We start from the raw sequence: 20,375 nt of genomic DNA, 5'->3' as shown, positions 1-20,375 counted from the left end.
CCCTAACATGTCATAGTGTGCTTTATATTTGATTCCTACAATATTTGTATAGTTGCTAAAAATTGTCAATGTCCTGCTGATTCTTCTAAAATAAAGAGGCAGGAGAGAAGGGAGGGGGAAAAGGAAGGGAAAAGCATCAATGCTGCAGATAAATGCTCAATTATTCCTGCTTGAGAATCCCTATCCTGGTAGCACTCTGCTGTCTTTATTTTTCGCCTTTACTACTTCTATTTATACACACCATTGGCAACGCTTCACTCAGATGTTTTATGATGTGCATGTGCTCAGTCATTAAACTTATATAAGTGCAGGTGTTAAGACTAACTGTGAATGGCTGCTGTCTTCACAAACACTTCCATACAGTAATGAAGTTAAGTTTCAGCTGTATGTGCCAAGCAGGCTCATTGAACTAGCAGATAGCTTCAGCACTGCTAATAGACTGTACATGTGGCATGATTCCCAAGGAAAAAAAAAAAAAAAAGTCCTCTGAGGAACAGCAGGAAAAAAGGGAAAGCCGTTCTGAATGGGGAGAAGAAAGCACGCATTTCATTCCCACTTGCAAGTTTAGTTTGACTTTTAGATGGGATTTTCAGGGTATTTCATTTCTTCATGGTTTTGGATATACATGGATCAGTAGCTTATATTACTTGTTTCTACTGATGGAAATACAATTATAAATGTAATAAATATCTCCAGAAGTCTCTTCCCCTTTTTAGCCATAGCTCTACAAAAAGTCTCATTATTTATCCAATTACAGATGAAACCCAAGAGACTACATTACATTTCAGTTGGTATTTAGTGACTAGTATTGCCAAGCATCTATGAAAGATTTGGTCCTTATTACACTAGACCTGTACAAATCCACACCAAATGCTACAAAGCCTGCTATTTAATAAGACTGGCAGATATGCTTTTAAATGAAAACAGCCTTAGGCTCATCTCCAAAACACATACATCCGTAGTCACCTTGTTAAAACCTCACTTTGGTCACAGTGGTGACACCAGGAATTGTAAAGCCATCCCAAGGACATGTAATACACCTTGTTGGCTAGAAGAGGCCATACTTCAGATACAGCAGCAGTCTAGGAAATGTCAGAGATACTACATTCAACTGTCAATGTTGATGTAAAGCAAGTACAACATTTACAGACCTAAATCCTCCGCTCCTGAAATCCTGTGATGTCTTCTCAAATTAAAAACTAATTCAAAAGAATGTCCTAGTTAAGTTAATAATGTCATGGCTAAGAAAATCCAGACACAAATGATGATGCTTCAGTTCAGTGTATCTTTGGAAGTACTTCATTCAGATTTATAAGCTGGGAAACCAGCAGTTTTGATGGGTCTTTGCTAATACTAACATGACAGAGGAACAAATACATATGGAGCCCTTCCACAACAGTGGAAGGGATGAGAAACAGGTGAACAAGTGGTCAGGCCTCCCTTCTACCAGAGTCCTGCTCATTCAGGCAGCATGAGTGACAGCAATGGGGATGCAGGGAGAATCTGCCCTTCCAAACACAAGGTTATCTCCTGACTGTTATAATTTGTGATGTGTTTTTTTAAAGCCTGTCAGGTCCAGAGCCTCAGTTTTTCCTTATACAACTAAAATTCGCTAGTTTTAAACTGCAGGTTTTATAACCAATATAACCAGTGACCTCCATTCATACTTAGCAGAAGGCACATGATGCACATCAACACTAGTATTGCTATTTACAGGGACAGTAACTGGGAGTTCTGGCTATCGTATTTCACTGGAGCAACACACACATAGATGCCTTACCTTTCAGCCACAGAGATTTTGCAGAACAGCTGAATCTATTAATAAATTTCAGTATTGGCAAGGTAGGCTTTGGACTACTGTTTGGGTTTCTCAGCAATGCCCCCAGACAAAATTACTGTTGCAGTTTCTACAACAAAATTTAAGACAAAAGCAGAGAAAACTAGAAGAAACCACATCTCAGCTGGCATGCTCTATTACTATTCTGTTCTGACCTCATTTGGTTAGTTATGGCTTAATGGACAGCAGAACCAGGCTAGCCATCTAGCATAGAATCATAGAATAATTTAGGTTGGAAAAGACATTTAAGATCATTAAGTCCAACCATTAACCCAGCACAGCCAAGTCCACAACTAAACCTTGTCTCTAGAGTGCCGCATCTACACATCTTTTAAATATCTCCAGGGATAGTGACTCAAATACATCCCTGGGCAGCTTGCTCCTATGCTTGGCCAACCTTTCAGTGAAGGAATTTTCCCTAATAACCAATTGAAACCTTCCCTGGCACATCTTGAGGCCGTTTCCTCTTGTCCTGTCGCTTGTTACTTGAGAGAAGAGACTGACCCCCACCTTGCTATGACCCCCTTGCAGGCAGCTGTAGGGAGCGATAAGGTCCCCTCTTGAGCCTCCTTTTCTCCAGGCTAAACAGCCCCAGGTCCCTCAGCTGTTCCTCATAAGACTTGTGCTCCAGCCCCTTCCCCACCTCTGTTGCCCATCTATGGACACGCTCCAGCATTTCAATGTCCATCTGGTAGTGAGGAGCCCAAAACTGAACACAGTATTTGAGGTGCAGCCTCACCAGTGCCAAGTACAGGGGGACAACCACTTCCCTAGTCCTGCTGGCCACACTATTCCTGATACAAGTCAGAATGCTGTTGGCCGCCTTGGCCACCTGGGCACACTGCTGGCTCATATTCAGCTGGCTGTAGACCAACACCTCCAGGTCCTTTTCTGTCAGGCAGCTGGTCACATTTCAGCCAGTTAGACATTTGATAGAGTATTTTTTTCTGACACTAAAGCTACCCTTTAGCCATTACTTGACAACAGAATTTTGCCTCATTTAATGTTACAATGTAAAAAAGTTAGACATGCTTTTTTCCTTATTCTTTCTGTATACTCACTATGGCAGTTTTAAGTACATAAATGCACATACATACACTTGTATGCTAGAAATGCCTGTCCTCATTTGCTTCTTTTTCTGAATCTGCTAGAATACCTTTGGAGTGTCTGAAACAGGATTCCAGAGGTTGGTAACTGAGCTTCAGCTTTCAAGGACTAAATGCCAGCCATAATGAAATCAGTGGTAAAGTTTTCATTGTGCTCACTGGGTCATGATTCCATCTCAAATGTCCCAGTGTAAGTCAGATGATTACTCTTCTATCTGAGAATCAGAACTACCAAGCTGCTGTAACTCATTCACACTCCTCCAACCACTTACGTTTCCGCCCAGAATCATAGCCCAGATTCTAAAGAAAAACATAAAAACATGAAAAGGCTAAGGGAAGAGAAGTTTTCTTCACAAGTACATCCCAAACTTCCTCTAAACCACCATTTCTAGCACTTTAAACGCATTTTCAGTATCTTTGTTTGCCATTCCTTCAATGTCACATCAGAAGAATTCCCTTTCTCTTTTTAACTGAGGTCTTCTAGTCAACTTTGTCAACATACCCTTTAAAATTTTACTGAGGTCTCCTCAGCAGCAGTATGCCAGCTCATTTTGCTGCTATAGATACAGATTAGGTACTGCCTTGGAGCTAGCAACATGCTGTACCACTGAAAGAAAACAATTCAGGATCATCCCCACAAATGCAGGTAACAACATATACTTAGCAACTTTAAAGTCCAGGTAAAGTACACAATAAAAATCTGGACCAAGCCCACTGTTTGAGTGTTCCTGTTCTAAAAAACAACATTTCAAAGAACAAATAAATGTGGATTTATTTAGGTTGCTTTTGTAGTTTTAGGCATAGAAAAAGCCTGAAGAACAGAGGTGTATGTATTTCCATATAATACATACTGCAGCACGTAAAAGCTGCAGGGAGCTATTTAAACAGAATAGTCCTGCTAGTCTACAGCTGTAGAACTCAATCTTTCTCAGCTTAAGTAGAAAGCTACACTTTTTCCTCAAGTGGTAACCTACTCAGATTTGAGCCCAACTAAACTTACATCAGTCCTATCAACTATCTCAAAAGCTTGAGTGTGTACTTTGATAGCATCAGGGCTATATAACTAGAGGAGATTGCACATTAGAGATTCTCTCCACTACTGAATTCTGTTAAAACAGCTAATTCAGTTGAAACCAGAAAGAAAAAGCACATCTGCCACCAACATGACTATGCCGTAAAGTTTCACAGAGGAACTACTTTGAAAGAAGAATCCTCAAGAGTAAACACCACACCTCGTGTGCTGCAAAGCTTAAGTAAACCGCATATATAAACCCCGCGTTATTTCCTATTAAGGTTGCTTTTTTTATTGTTTACCTTAACCTCCACAGAAAAAGGTGGGACACAAGCATTTTCAGCTCTTCCCACAATGACCTCTTCCAGTGGGTCCCATTCATTGTATGAGCAGACAGGACAGTCCTTAGGCACAGGGCTAGTAGCCTTGTTGTCAGCAGCAGCACAGGCGTTCTGGGAGGCTGTAGCTGCCTGGGTGCTCTGGAAAGATCGCTGCACCCATCCTGTAAAGACTCTTCCAAGCTTAAAATAAAAATAAGAATGAAATTTATGTTTCCCTTACAAAAGGAAAAACGCAACGATTCAGTCCACCAGTACCTTACATGTCATCCCAAAGCAATGTACCTTATTTGGAGCATTAACCGAAACACAGTGTTTGTTACAGCCATTCTAATTTATTCACAGTCAACTAGATGCTTAAAGGACAAAATGCTTTTTAAAATACATGTGGTTTAGAAGGGTAATGGCATAGGAGCACAGCACTCACGCTGAACTCTGCTGCTGAGCTGGGAGGATGCATGGGTGAGCCCGAGCCCAGGAAGCCTGCAGCTGTCCCGCAGCTGTCCCGCGCCCGCTCCCCACCGTTCGGAGCACTCCGCACTCGCCAGCAGGCAGGGGCCGCATAGGACCCCCTCCCACGGAGCATCCTCAAGCCCAGCACCCCGCACTCAGCGCCGGATCTGCGCGGTACCAACCCGCGAGCCGATGAAATGCGCCGCCTCGGCTCCGCGGCTCCCCCCGCGCAAGCACCGCACTCGCAGCATCCCTGCTGGCAGGACAGCACCGCTCCGCACCGCTCCGCGCCCGCACCGTCGCCTTTGTAACAGCCCGCCACGCCCCGGGCCGCCCACCGGCCCCCTCGGGGCGGCGACCCGGCCGCGGGCGGCTGCTGCTGGGTGGCGGGGGGCCCTGTAGGATGAAAGAGCAGCTGGAGCCACCGAGCCCCAGCCCCAGGGAGGCGCAGCCCGCCTGGATGAGGCAATCGCCACAGCCGACGGACGGCTTCTTTCAACATACCTGGACTGCATTGCCACAGATGGCTCTGCAGCAGCAACTCCACTTCGAAGATTTCCAGTCGGGTTTAAAACTCCTCTCTACAAAGTGTATTTAAGCGAATCATTCTGTTATTTTCAGTCATCAGATATGTGTATTCTTCATTAAACCTATAGTAGACCAAAAAAAAAAGTTACCAAAATTTCCAACAATTTATATGTTAAGAATTCATATTTTCAGACTACAACCTAAAGATGTTGTGATTCACCTAAAAATTTTTCATTCTTTAATTACTGAGGGAGTGTTTCAAGAATATCCCAAACAATTTCAAATCCTGGCTTCTCAAAATGCAGTGGTATGATGAAAAGTGACCTTAAAATGAAACCCAAAATGGTAGACCTATACTTATTTTCCCCTGCAAAATTTCTCCGTGATAAAATTAACAAATTATCTTCAAAAATACTTCTATCTCAACAGCACTGCAGTCCTCAAGAAATATGTTTGCTACCAGCTCTACATGTATATAGCATATCTCCCTTAGCCTGATAAATTATTCTGCATTTTCTCAGCTTTGCAGACAAGTTCACTTTTAAATCATCTGATTTTGCAAAAGTAAAAAGCAGACATAGCAAAAAATTAGTTTTGCCTGCCTGAGTTATTCCATTTAAAGTTGTAAAAATCTGCATCTTTCTCTCAATTATACCAATTTTGCTCCTGCCTTTATCACCTGTGCAGTGCCTAGCATTTCTGCAGCCTTGATCAATACTTCTGCAGCCTATATGCTTTGTTATCTGAAGTGAGCACAATGGGGCATGGCTGTGCACAGACATGGTGTTTAACATTACTTCTATATGTCAGATCACAGAGTAGTGCTACTGAACTCAGCAGACATATCCATAGCAGGAAAAGGTAAACATACTAGTAGTAACATATATTAAAATGTAAGCTATGGTCTTAGAACACAGCAAATCCGCTATAATTTTAACACTCCTCAGATATATGAGTAAGCAAGTTTTATTCTACTGGGTAGTTAATGAGTCAGCAGTTTGCCTTTTTGGCACAGGTAGATGCTACACCTTCCCAGGAGAAACAGGACAGTGCAAGTTCTCTCTTCATGAATTTACACAGTTCTCAGAGAAAAGTTAATCATTTTAGTTGGCATGATACCAAGCATGCTTCACCCTGTTTAATATGACTGCAGAACTTTTCCATAACTCATTTTAGTTAGGACTTATTTGTGACATAATTGCCTCAAACACTATTCCTGTATCAAAAAAATACAAGGATTATTTTTTTTGTTTCAAAAAGGAATTTTCTTGATGTTACTTAATTCTTAGTTGTCAATTTTTGTCATCTATTTAATTTTAAAAAAACCCATAAGTTTATGCTAGTTCTGCTCAAATGCTTGTTATTTGATTCAGTTGATTTTACGAAGATCACCCCACTCACATTGACCTTCTAAAAAAATTAATGATTGGCTTGTGGCTAAATCCAAAGGTCTTGCCTCTTTTTCTGCCCTTTTCAACTTATCAGCTAGTTTTGGACCTTTGGATCATTCTTTATCATCTCAGTTTACATAGTTTTTTCTGACTCTGCACAATACTTCTTTTCCTACTTACTACATATGTTTGATGCTTTAAGGATCCCCAAAATCTCAGATCCCCTTTACTCATAGTAAAGAGTATTTATCTTCCAGCCTTCACTGAGTACCAGTCGTTTGACCTCCAGAATGCCCTCATATGGGCCTTGATACCTGCAACATTACTAAGGCACTAACCATCTAAAACACACAGTGGTATCCCTATGCTTCTTTCATCATTTGACCATCTTCTGGATCACTTGAAAAAATATTTCATTTGTGTCCTTAAAGCAGTCACTTATATATCTCTGTTTACATCTTTTTATTCCTTAACACCCAATACATACATCATGCAGTTCACATTTATGGTGTATGGAAGTGTCATTCCTCACAGTTCCCTCTTTGCCATCAAAACGAAAGCCCTCCTGCTTTTTGTATGTCATCATCTCCCTCTTCTACAAGAAAAGCTTGATCTACCAATCTGCATTTTAACAGTGACATAAATCATGGAGCACAACAGCAGTAACGATTATTCAAATGTAAATAAAGCCAAGTTCATTCAGATACAAGAAAGTTACTTAAACATGTGGTTGACTAAGCAGGTGCTAAGCTCTTTGGATCAAAAATGTTGTTACAAAGATCACATCATTAACGACATTACACACAATTGCTAGAGTCAGTGTAACACCTTGAAAGCTTAGCTCACTACCCAGAAGCTTGCCAATTATTTTCAGAATTATACGCTGATCTAGTAAAGATATTTTGTTCCATTGCAAACCTCACCTCAGTATGGAATTCTAACTTGAAACAGGAATAAGAGCTTCAAATCGCTATAGCTGAGATCTGGCCTATAAAGATTACCTAGCAAGTTGGGGTTTTTTTTGGTTTGGGGTTTGTTTGTTTTTTTATGGGGCTCAATGCATTTTTTAAAATACTCTCTCCATCATTTTTAATTACATAAGGTGTCATTCAGGCTTATATAAAACCATCTCATTCTGATAACTAGGTAAACTGTTTAAAGCAATGTCATTCTAGTTAACAAAGCACAACATTCTGGCCCGCAGCATTAGAGAATAAGGTATTAAGTAGTAAAATTCTAGTTTAAACCCATAGAATTAGAAAAAGACATACAAAAAGAAAAAACATGAGACATGCAGTAGAGAGGTTATCCTTGGCAACAAGACCAGTGTGTTAGTGAAGATCAAAGTATAAACTTAGCTATGTTTTAGGACAGTAGCTGGCCTCAGCTCTCACATATACTCTCACATATATTTTTCTTAACACATATCTAACGCAAACAGAAGTCTCAAGGGATTATACTACTGTTCAAATGTGAATTTCCATCTGTCTAGGAATTGAGGTCCTGCCTTTCAGAGCATACATTGTTGTTTAGATTTGTAATGGGGTAAAGCAACACATCTGAAGCACTTGAGGGACATGATGTCTAAGGTTAAGGAATAGCTTACCCTTTCTTACCAGTATTTCTGCTATATTACCGATTAAAACCATTTGGTATAAGATATCTGGTATAAGCTGGTCTTAGCATTTACATATATTCAACAGTTTTACTCATCCTTACTTTTACTTAACTTACAGAAATTTACTCTGTTCAACCATACAAATGTGAGAGACTTCAGTTCCTTCTAGTGCCTTGTCAAGCATACTGCTTGCTAAATTCTAGCAGACTACACCCATAAGAAGAGAATTTGGCACAGCAAATCTTATCTGCTAGCTATCAGGAACAACATAGAAGAATCCAGTATGCTTCTTAGAAAGCAAGTTTCAAGCTCCCTGAAGTTCAGAAGTCTGGCTGTTCCAGATGGGAAGAATAAATGCACCACAAAATATTAAAATTACTTTTTTTTCCTCCCTTAAGTTCATAATTTTGTAGTCAACTCTGAACTCTAAAAAGTCAAAATATTTTGTTACACATAATTAAAACAATTTCTTTAATTTAAAATATTTCACTTTAACTTGTGACCTATTAAGAGCTGAAAAATCAATGTACTATTTTCAAAGTCCTTTGAAAGATATTGCAATTTTAATAAAATAATATAAATCTTGCTTTATCATTCTTCACACTTAAAAGAAAGAATTAGATTTAATCCCTCATCCAACAGATGTATGTAAAATAGCAAGAAATTCTTCCTCTCTAATCCCAGCTTCACTGAACCCAATTTAATCTTTAAACTGGCTGACAAACTCTACGTGACTTCTATTTTATCTTTTGTAGTTATTGAAGGACAAATCCTGTAGTTTTCCCCAAATGCCAATTCTGGGTACTTTTTGGAAGATTTTCTGTCCTTCTATGTCAGGACATCTTCACTGTGGGACATGCTGAAGTGCCAAATTCTTTGTCAGACTGAATGCAACCTGCTACAATGGAGTTTTGACTACAGAATGAAATACTCTTAGTAGAGGAACTAAGCAAAACTGATTTCCTCTCTTTTTGTGCAATTCATATAGTAAACAGTAAATCATAATTATAAACTGGATGGTATTTACCATATTCAGAGACCAGAATTTACAAGGAACTTCCACTATGTGGTGGATACACTGGTGTGTAATAGCTCTGCAACCTTTCTGCTAGTTGAGGCACTTAAGAGGTCTTTTTATTCCTGTTCAGCTAGTTATTATCACAAAACTTGTAGGAACTTAATACCATTGAGACCTATGACCTTTTCTCAAATTTGTCTGAAAGCAGCCAACAGGTTCAAGTTACAGGGAGGGGAAGGAGAGAACACAGACATGTACGCACATACACAACCCACAGTCATATAACCTTATGCTCTTAGGAGGCAGGACCGAAACCTTCCTCATCTTTAAGAAATCAAAAGATTTAAAAATTTCTCATGTTTGAAAGCATATGATTTATGTAGATGTTTTCTCTATGAAACTTAGGTACCAATAGATCAAAATTTTGTGAGATTGTTAGCACACTGGTATGATTCAATGTTTAGTGTATTATTTTGTTTTATTAATGCAAATATTGTTCTTCATATCTTTCTGTTAAAATGTCTTAAATTTCATTGCAAAGTGCAATCCAATCACATATACAATCAAAATGCATTTCAACATCTGTGATTCAAAATAACATCTCAATATTAATACATCTTGCACTAAATTTCAAGCATGCCTGATAATTTAGTAAATACTTTAACTCCTTTTTTGGGAACCAGGCAGCTGGAATACTAGAAGGACGTAGAGAAACAGTTATGTATCCCTATCCAAAACAAGGCTCAGTAAGGAGCAAAGGAAGCAGTTCAGGTAGTAGAGGTGCATATACGTGAAGGGCAGGAAACTGGCCAGTGAGGAGATAGAAATTGCAATTGAAATAGCAAACACAGTGACAGAGGTCTGGTGAGATAACGATTAGACAAAACTTTTGGCTTAAAAGTAGTAAAAAAAAAATATTCTTGAACTTTGAGCAAATAAAATAGTCCTTGTTGACTGAATTCACCTGATTTCAAGAAGATGGGACTTCCCACTGTCCTTCTGGTTACTCACAAATCACATTACATCATAGCAATGTTTGATTTAATAATTAATTTCTTTTCCTAACAGAGCTTGCAGAAATCCACATTCTGACTAGCTACCCTGTATGTGCACATAAACGTTGAGTACCAACATACATATAAATATCTGGTTTAATTTTAGATGTCATGTTTCTATTATAGAAAGGTGACAAAGCTGAAGAAAATTCTATGAAGGCAAGGCATTTGGTGATCATAATCCATGATATTTAACACACTGTCATTTCCAAAGGCAGTGCAGCCCTGACTTCTGAAAACCACCCGAGGTTCGTGCAGCAAAAGGCACATCATTTGGTGGCATAGATTTCATTCAGACCAGTATTTCCATGCATACAGTAACATGATCTGCCAACATTTTCCAGGGTCAGTACTTTCCCTCAGGGCTGCCAAGTGAACTTCATGGCTCTAGGACATTTGAAATCTCTTGAATCTCAAATATAAGGTCTTGTGACACAGCCTGTTGTACATCAACTTTTAAAATTCAAAAACTGCTTCACACCTTTCTTGTAGAATATTTGTAGAAATTATTAATAAAACTTTGCTGTGCTCCTGAAATCACAGCTGCATCCATTTTCCTTTCACTCCCACTGGAGTTAAAACTGCAGCCATATCACATTATACATCCAAACAACAATTTCAAAAATTCTGATTCCTTTAACCACTGTGTGGGTGGCAACTGCAAGTAAGCTATGGCCTCCCAATGTAAAGAGTTTTTGCGGCAATACTTAGTGTTTGTTCCACATGTTTTCTTTTCTGGAAGAGACAGGAAGCCTTGGCTCTCCAATAACCTCTTCTCCATCCCAGGCTTCCGGGAGAGGACAGCCCAATGCACCAAAGTTATTGGATCTCTATTTACTTTAGGGAGAATGCAACGAAACCCAGAGCTCCTCTGCTTCTCTTTTCTACACTGAGCCACAGAACGCCTTGAAGAGACTCCCAGACAAGAGGAATAGCCACAGAGCCTCAGTCACTCTGTGCATGTTCTTAAGCTTTTGAGTATTCCCTTTGACAGACAAGCAATTACTCAGTTACTATTTTCTAGCATATGCATGCAGCTTATTCACATGAAAAAAGTTGGAGTACCCTTAGACTAAACTAGATGGCAGATCTTGTCTGTTCAGTTTGCTACTGCTCAGTATATAAGGCGGTGAGAATAAAGCCTCTTTTCCCCCCCTCCCTTTTTCTTAGAAAACAGGTTCTTTGATAAGCATATTCCATCACTTGATGCTTTTGTTGGCAGCACCTATGCATGTTGCTCATACTGTAATGCCCCTGAAAGGTTTGCTGAGTATAAGCTTGCTTTGATTGTAGGATAGTAGCAAATTATACAAGTAGGGTTTGATTTGAGTGTCTCCTTCAGAGGACTTCATAAATTCATTGTTGAGTTTTATGCTGAATCAGATTCAAGCCTAAAGTTAGTGGTTAAAAAACAACACAGGATTTGGACACATGGATATCATCCACTCTGCGATCACAAATGAAAATACATGGCAAAGTCAAAATTTGGTGGAAAAGAGTAATTTTAAATTCTCCTAAGGTCATGGCTCAGCTAAGCTTTCTGCTTAATCCTTATCCTTTCATCTCACCTTGGCCACCTCAGTTTTTGAAAGATAACAAGCCCTCAGGAGAGAGAAGGGAGCAAGTAGCTTGCTTGCAATGACTGGGATACCTGGAGTAACCTATCAAAACTCTGAACTAGCTTCTGCTGACATAGCTTTGGAATGAGTTTGACTGTGCATCTGTAATGAACTAACATAATTCAAAATCTTTTTATGGGATGGAAACATTTTCTCAACGCCGTGAAAGAGAATTGAGCAAGACTCCCTTTGGAGTTTCTGTATTAGGAGATGAGATAACCCCTGAGCTTTGACAGGTCCCTTCACTGATCCTGAAGAGCACATCTATTCTGATGAATCGCAACCATGTTCATCCAAAGAAGACGAGGATGGGCTCAGTGTCAAGAATCTATCCAACATGAGGAATCTCTCACATGTCACAGCGGAATGTTACAATTTTGTTCCTTGAATAACATACCAGTTGCTACTAACACCTTTGCAACAGAAAGATGAGTTTCACTATAATTCAGACAGCTTAATCTAGAATTTCTTTAGCCAGCCATAAATGAGCAGAGAGCTAGGTTTAAGCTCACCACCCAATACAAAGTAGTTTAAGATTTTTAACTCAAATATCCTAGAAACACACACGGTATTGTAAAGAGATTTGGTAGGCAAGGTAGATTTGCTAGGAAAACAGTTTTCTAGCAAAACTAGTTCTTAGTTGCAAAATGCCAATTTCTTGAAACTGAAAGGTTTCATTAAGTTTTAGATCCAATAGATTTAGGCAGAACAGAGGAATGGCTCCCTTTCCTTCTTCCACTTTCTGCTTCAGTATTCCACTCTAGCTGCTTGGAAGACAGGCACTCACGGTCTGCTGTTGAGTGCTACGTGTACGCTACAAACCTTCTGGCTTTGCAGCAAAATGTTAGATCTCCAACTAGAGCTACTAGAGGCCTTTGAACACCAGGCCCTCTCTTAAGATACCATCTACATTTCTAACCAGTGGGCTAAGCTACTAAGTCCTGATGTGCGGGATGAAATAGCTAAGATCCATCATTATTAATTGCATACATAGTAATAGTACTGTAATTTCATGGCACCCTACTAACACACCTTTCATGTTCTGTGGAGTGTAGCAGATCTCCTGTACGTCTGCATTATTGGACATCGCTATATGGGCTATCTATATGGTTTTGTCTAACAAGTCATGGTGTCACAGCACTAGCAAAACTATCAAGCTGCAACAAGTTTTTTTACCATCTCATACCAATATACTCTTCACACCAGTCCCACTGCTGCCTTCTCCCAGTCTCTCTTCACCCAGAGCTCTAGTTCTCTCTTCTCTCTGCTTCTTCCTCCTCTCTCTTCCTTGGCTGCTCTCTCTTCATTGGCTGCCCAACCACTTAACAGAAGCAGCCACACCTGCACTTTATCTACATCAGCCAACCCACCACCCCTGAAGCCAGCCCACAGTTGTATATTATCAATGCTAATTAACCCAGCTTCATTCCTCTACATCATGGCATGTTTATTTACAAGCAGGTTGCACCTTATCTTTTAAGTACAATGCCATTAACATAAAGGAATGCTAAAAAGCTTGTGACTGAATGCAGCGAAGTAAAGGCACTCCGTAACATCTAGATTCCTTGCTTTTTGGAGGGATCTGGGTAACCCATCAGAGAAAACTTTCTTGGAAATTCCAGGGTCACAGGAGTGATTCACTCACTTTGAAGGAGACTTGTTTGGAGGTTGGTGATTGCAAAGTATTTCAGTGAACAGGTGTCAAATCAGCTGCAGATTGGACCAGCAAGTCAGCTCTTCTAGCTGACCTACTAGAAATCCTGATGCCTTACAAACCTGTAAGCATCATCCCTCAGAAGCAGGGAAAGATCTGGGAAAATACCGATAAACTGCTGTTGTTAGCGTAGTTTAAGTGGTGCCAGAGCATGCATTTCAGGGATCTTCAACTCCTGAACCTCTGCCAGACAGGGAGGCCAAAACCAGAATGGTTTGAACTCTTCCGCAAGTCGGTTCAGTGATTTATCACTCCATAGACTATGAACTTGATTCTTACATCTACAAAAATTATTTTGCTTGGTTTAATACACACCTTTTACCCCTTCACAAGGGAGAAAGGAAGGGAACAGCAGGAGAATTTGAGATATAACATGTAGGGAAAGGAGATCAAGCTGTTGCGTATTATCTCCTCGTTCTTTCCTTTGCATTAGTCCTAATATTGGTACTAATATGATTCCTTGATGAGCCAGTTCTACTCAGTGAGTCTGCAGAGCACTCACCCAGCAAAATGCAGTCTTCTGCTAGCTTAGTGAGCTGAATGCATCACTGAAGTGTCAGAAGATACCAGAGCTGGGGCAAGGGAGGCAGTGGAGCTAGCGCATAAGAAAGAAGCAGAATCACCCCTTTTGGCAGCACCAATGAATTAGATCAGGTCAACCTGTCTCATCTAATTACAACTTTACAGAAATACTGTGGTAACACTGCAAATAAAGCTTTAACAGCAATGGTACTAGCTGTGAATTTGAAAATGGGACAGAAAGGCATTTGAAACTGGAAACTTGAGATGGAAGACTTTGGTTTGGCCATCCTGAAAAATACCCAGCTGTGGCTTTCAGTGGGAAGGATCAGGTGAAACAGGTAAGAAAAGAAAAAACCCAGCTGACCTGTTACACAGGTTCACTGAAGCCACAAGTGATCCGCTCTGAATCCCATCTCACTACCATTCATCAGTAAATAGGTGTTGTTTTGTGGTATAATTATTGTCACTTGAGCTAGCTAGAATGGAGCATGCTGCCTTGTACCATTACAGTGAGGTCTCCTGTTGCAGCACTAGTAAAACTAGACGGCTGCAACAAGGCTTTTGCCGTCGATCAGATTCTACTGTCCGTGCATGTTTCTTCATCCTCCTCAGGCTAGTCCACCCTGCTTCTTGCCTCTGCTGCATCCCAAGTCTTTCTTCTCCAGGCTCCCCTTCCAGCCAGCCTCTCCTCACCCAGGCCCCCTTTTCTCTGCTTCTCCCAGGGCCTCTCCTTGTCTCTCCTACATCCAGGGTGCTTTCTCTCCCCCCTCTGCTTCTTCTGGGTCTCTCTTCACCCAGTGCTCCTCTTCTATACCCCTTAGCACTATTTAACTACTTGGCAGGAACCAGCCACAGCTCTGCATTATCCACGTCAGCCAACCCACTGCCCCTGAAGCAAGCCCACAGCTGTATATTATCAATGTTAATTAACCCAGCTTCATTCCTCTATAATTCTTCTACAATCTCCCATCAAACCATAAAAAAAAAAAAAACAAAACACAACCAAAAAACAGAAAATGGAAAAGAGAGAAGAGGCTGTCTGCACAGAAAATGCTGCAGCCTGGAGCATCCCAAGGTCAGCCAGCATAAGGAGTGCTGGGCTTTCCCATGCTCCCTGTCCATGTACCTTCCGTTTAACTAACAGGACAGGGAGCTTGAATCCCAATTTAATACAAACTTCCAGTTACTTGTTACCCTCTGGTGACATCTTGTGGATCACTGCCTGGTGGCAAACCCTCGTGGGTCTGAACCTGCGGAGTGGAAGTCTCTTTCCCAAGTCTAAGGAGCATTATAGCATCCAACAACGTTTAACTGTCCTTTATTTTTTCCTTCCTTTCCTGCTCTGTGGATAGCGCAAATGAGCACTGTAGCAGCAAGGTCCCTACAAAGAACTGAAAAATAGAAGTAAGCAAGAAAAAAGCAAATGACAGAGTAGAGCACAGAAGCTGAGAATAAAGTAGTGAATACATTTCATGAACTATATTTTCTATTAATAAAACAGATTCTAGTGCCTAAAGCTGAGTATAAGCAAGTATTGAGCAATTAGGATTTCATAGTTGAAGCCAAGGGAACCTATGAACTGCTTGCCACAGTAGCTGGAGCAAGCAAATAATCAGCACCACATAACCGTAGCTTATTGTACCCTGCAAGTATCAAGCAACGCACCCTCTCAGTATGCCCGTGCATCATTCACAGGGGCTGGAACTAAAGACTCAACTCAGATTCAAGTTGTGACAGTAAGAAATAGAAAAGTTGGTAGTATTTTGCCAAAAATATTAATTCTTTTTGGATGGTTAATTTTGGAGTCTCCATTTCAAAATACTTATGTATTCATTATATAAGTTAAATTTATGTAAGTTTACTGTAAGTTGAATTATAACCTCATAATGTAGGAAAAAATCACTTCCATGTAACAAGAAATACAGTCCCTTGTGACCTCTGCAGGCACCTTGAAATTCAACCCATCCCCCACAGATGATACTGATGCAGATAAAAGAAAGAGTTCCATGAATGTCAGCTATCACAGAGCTATACTAGAAAGGCATCTATTTTTCAAGTGCTTCCACAAAGCATTAGGAGACTGAAAGCTGGAAATGAAGAGACAATGGAAGTGGAGCATAGATGTGAAGTCATAAACTCATTAGCTGAGCACCCACTGAAACCACAGTGAGCAGCTGCAAGCAGCATCTTTTTGCCACACAGCCTGTGCAGGCTCTGGAGGGGTGGTTGCGCTTTGCTGAACATTGGCAAGAGGCCACCTGCAGGGCCAGGTCCCATGGGCAACACCCAGCACAGGACAGCACTGCCAACTGCCACCGTGGGCCAAGCCCTTGACAGGTTTCCAGCACCAGCTCAAGCACACATGCCTCTAGGAACACTAAACACGTGTCAACCTGTGATAGGATGCTCCATAAGCTCTCTCAAAAAAATCTGGATTTAGAGTAGCTATTTGAAAATTAAAAGGAAAATAAGGTATTAAATAGGGTTTACTGAACTATAAAACCTAGCAAACAACTAAGTCAATAAAAAGCACTCCTTCTCCCTAGGCTAATATTTAAATCTATACTTTGTTCAGCAAAAATACTGAAGCTTACAGACTGCAATTTATAGCCAAAGTGACAGCTGTTTGAGCAAAAATATCAGCACATACTATGGCAGTCCATAACATTAGTCAAGCACAAAATAACCTGCCTAGATTAGTAATTCACACACAAAAATAACTTAAAAAACATAAAAGCACCAGCCATTTCAGTCGCATGACATCATATGTGATGCATTTAATGATATATTAACCTCAAACATAATAATTAGCAGTTAATTACCTATTAAAACTGCTATAGTAATGAGAAATACTTGAACAAACAAAACTATATCTAGCAGTGGACTAACACACCTTCACCCCTTGGGATTACTGAAGAAAAACAGATTGTCCCAGTGTGCAGCACAGACTAATTCCTACCAGGGGTTTGCTTTGCATTTATTTTGGAGAACAAAACAAATGTTAGTGCTAAATCAAAAGTTTCAGAAGGAACACTGTAGACATAGGGAGCTAGGGCAGGGCAGATATCAGAGAAAATAACAAAAACGGGGAAAGTATAGTTTGTTTCAAATTTGGAGGCTATCCAAATGGCTAGTAATGTGGACATCATTACTGTTTAAACTGTTGAATTCTAGTTGCCGTTGCTAGGTTAAGCATTGGTAAATATGGCCTCTGAAATTTAACTGGCTCAGCAAGCTAACTAGCTCACAACTGAAATATTTGTAGGCCTGAAAACCTTTACAAGGAGCCTGTAACTGGAGGACGGTCGAAAAGGTTTATCTCAAAGAATAGCTTAGATGAACAACATATTGTGAAAAAGCTGGCCACCAAACCAGTATTTGTTGTGTGAAAATGTACAAATTTTTAAAAATATTAGTCCTGAATAATAAGGCATCCACAGCTCCTGCTAAACGCCACTGGGGTACATTTGTGATCAACTAACCTGAGGCTTTTAGCTCTCCTGGCTGCTGATTATGATTCCATGCTAAAGTTACAGAATTAATGCCACTGTCCATGCAAGAAAGTCAGAGATGTAACTGAAAAATAAAAGGTTACATAGGAAACCTCTTCTTCAGAAAGCCCATCGCAGGACCACAGCACAATATTGCTACGCACTTTTTCTGCGCAGGAGGTGGAATTAGTTATAGTAGTTCAGCAATGCTTTGGAAAGCCTGGCTGTGAACACAGCCAACAGGGTGTACTATTTTCTCCCACTTCTCCCAGGCAGTTGCCATATCAGATAAAGAAGCTTTCAAAAATACTCTGTAGCTTTTACAGCTCTGAAGTGACTCAAAAAAATACTTCAGGCACCAGTTTGAAACGGTAGCTCTGTTACAGAAGAACTGTAAAGCACTTCTCATTTATCCAAATGCTAAAGCCTAATGATAGTCAACATTTACCCCAGACACAAACCAGTTAATTTTCACCTTCGCTAGCTCCCTGAAGCAGCTCTGCTCAGTCCCGTGAGTTCTAAGGCTGGCTCCTGCGGAGAAGTATGAGAGCAGGAAGGCAAGGCGACACTGGCTGTGGGCCACTTGCAATCCACCAGGTCCAGTTTCAGCTGCAGCAGCTGCCTGGGAGGTCTGACCACAGCTAAGCTAACTGCACAGCTCTGCTCCCTCCCAGCCCGCTCCAACATCCAACGCTTGTGCTGCGCTAGGGCTAGGCCACAGCTCACCTAGTAGCAAAGTGAATTTATCTGGCAGGGAAACAAAGTCTGCAGTAAAGAAAAAACTTTCCCGGCAGATCAATGACCTGAATCAACTCACCTTGGGGTGAGAAGTATCAGATTTAACATCAAAGGGGAGCAGAAAACTGTGAACAAAAGGGCAGGAAACTGTCCCCTTGGTGGCACTTAGCAAAACATAAAATAAAAATAATTTTTTTAGAAGACAGAAAAACCAGCCTGTGTTCACAGTAACAGCTGCTTAAACTTCACCAAGAAAAGCACCGAGTTCTGCTCACTGGGCCCAGTCAGAAGGGTGAAATTTCTGGACTTTGCTTCAAGGTTGTCTGAGAAACTAATGCGTCTCAGCCTTGGACAGGAGCAAGACAGACAGACCAAGACTGAAAATTCCTTTTGTGCATCTAGAATACTAATAATTGTGTGTGGGGGGAAGGGTTTAATTTTAAAAAATTAAGTCGCACTCCAAAATTTCAGTTGGCTCAGCTACTATTTATCTGTTCCACTGCTTACCACCTAGTGAGGAATAGCACCGGGGTGGTACAGCAGGGTAGGAACATGCTCCCCGAGGCAGCTCGCTACTTCTTCAGCCAGGAAGCCTCATCCTCCATTTCTCTCGGTGTGAACCTTGACCAGGCTCGGCTGCCTTTGCCACTGCAGCTTCCAAACGGGACGCTAAGACGGCCTGTATCCCACGCAGGATGCGTTCAGCCTCAGAGAGGCCGGCCCTCATCGCAAGGGAAGATGCCACCAACCTTCCGCCCCGAACCTGCGCGTCCCCCCCGCCGCACGCGGGCCCAGCTTCCCGCACCGCACGCAGGCGGGGAGCGAGCCCGCAGCACGCTTCACGCTGCGGCTCCGCCACCCGCAGCGCCTCCACTCCCGGCGGCGCCCACCCAGCAGCCCCGCTCCGCAGGCGGGGTCGGACACCCCTCGGGGAGCGCTGACGGGGCGGGCGCCACGGGCGCCGCGGGGCCGTGAGGAGGCGGGCGCGCGCGGCCCTCAGCGCCGTCCCGCCCAGCGGCGGTGCCCGAGCGCGCGGCGGGCGCGGGAAGGGCCGGGGCGGGATGCGGGCCCTGCTGTGCCCCGCGCCTGCCCCTACTTCGTGGGTGGCGAGCAGGGCGCGCAGAGCCGGTCGCGCACCCTCCTGGACGTGCTGGCGCGGCGGGCGCCGCACAAGCCGCTGCTGCTCTTCGGCGACGAGGCGTGCACCTGCGCGCAGGTGGAGCGGAGGAGCAGCCAGGCGGCGCGGGCGCTGCGCCGGGCCGCGGGGCTGCGGGCGGGCGGGCGGCTGCCCGGCGCTGCTCATGGGCAACCGGCCGGCCTACGTCTGGCTGTGGCAGGGCTGCGCCAAGCTGGGCTGCGCCGTGGCTTGCCTCAACTGCGGCGTCAGGGCCGGCGCCCTGCTGGCGGCCCCAGGTGAGGGGAGCCCCGGCCGCGGGGCGCGCAGCGGAGCGGAGCGGCGGGGTCCCCTCGGCCGCCCCCCGCCGGGAGGGGCTGCTGGGCGGCGGGCGGGGGCGGCACGTCGGGCCCCCCGGGCGGGCTGCCGCGGAGGGGGCTGCCCACCGCCGGCTGGGGCTGGGGCCTGCGGAGCTGCTGCAGAGCTGGTGAGAGGACAAGGTTTCCGGGTAGTTGGCACCGCGTTTTTATTTTCGGCTGACCTACAAGAGGTGGGCGCTGAGCTCGGATACCTCGTTAGGCGTTTGATAAGGGTAACGAAGCCCCAGAAATGAACCAGCCCTCAGCCGTGCACAAGGGGGTCGATTCCCAGTTGTGTTCACACAGATGGCCACATCGGAAACAAACCAGGTAGCGCAGAAGAATCCTCTTGCTACAGCTGGACAGCAGCTGGGACACGGGAAGGTGGTTGCCGCCCACAGACAAGCCTTTGTCGGGTTTCAGTGTAAAGAAAAAGGCACAGACTCATGCAGACAACCCATG

The 20,375-nt window shown here is 42.7% G+C and overlaps 2 protein-coding genes across 2 annotated transcripts in view; one reads left to right on the top strand and one right to left on the bottom strand.

The window, feature by feature from the left end:
- The window catches only part of GATM (glycine amidinotransferase), a 27,750-nt gene extending 8,456 nt beyond the window's left edge, over positions 1–19,294 (bottom strand). The window contains exons 1-2 of the mRNA XM_080395793.1: positions 4,929–19,294; positions 4,258–4,476 (exon numbers count right to left, since the gene is read on the bottom strand). Of these exons, the coding sequence (XP_080251919.1) occupies positions 4,258–4,476; positions 4,929–5,261 (552 nt within the window). The 5' untranslated portion in view covers positions 5,262–19,294. The remainder of the gene's footprint in view (positions 1–4,257; positions 4,477–4,928) is intronic.
- The window catches only part of SLC27A2 (solute carrier family 27 member 2), a gene marked incomplete at its 5' end in the record, with an annotated part of 17,727 nt that continues 16,344 nt past the window's right edge, over positions 18,993–20,375 (top strand). The window contains 2 exon segments of the mRNA XM_080396359.1: positions 18,993–19,070; positions 19,135–19,853. Coding sequence (XP_080252485.1) covers positions 18,993–19,070; positions 19,135–19,853 — 797 coding nt within the window.

The sequence above is a fragment of the Falco punctatus genome, assembly GCF_963210335.1.
Source record: "Falco punctatus genome assembly, chromosome: 7".
Taxonomy (NCBI): domain Eukaryota; kingdom Metazoa; phylum Chordata; class Aves; order Falconiformes; family Falconidae; genus Falco; species Falco punctatus.
Note: the sequence above shows the minus strand (reverse complement) of the source record. Positions and strands in the feature narration are given on the sequence as shown.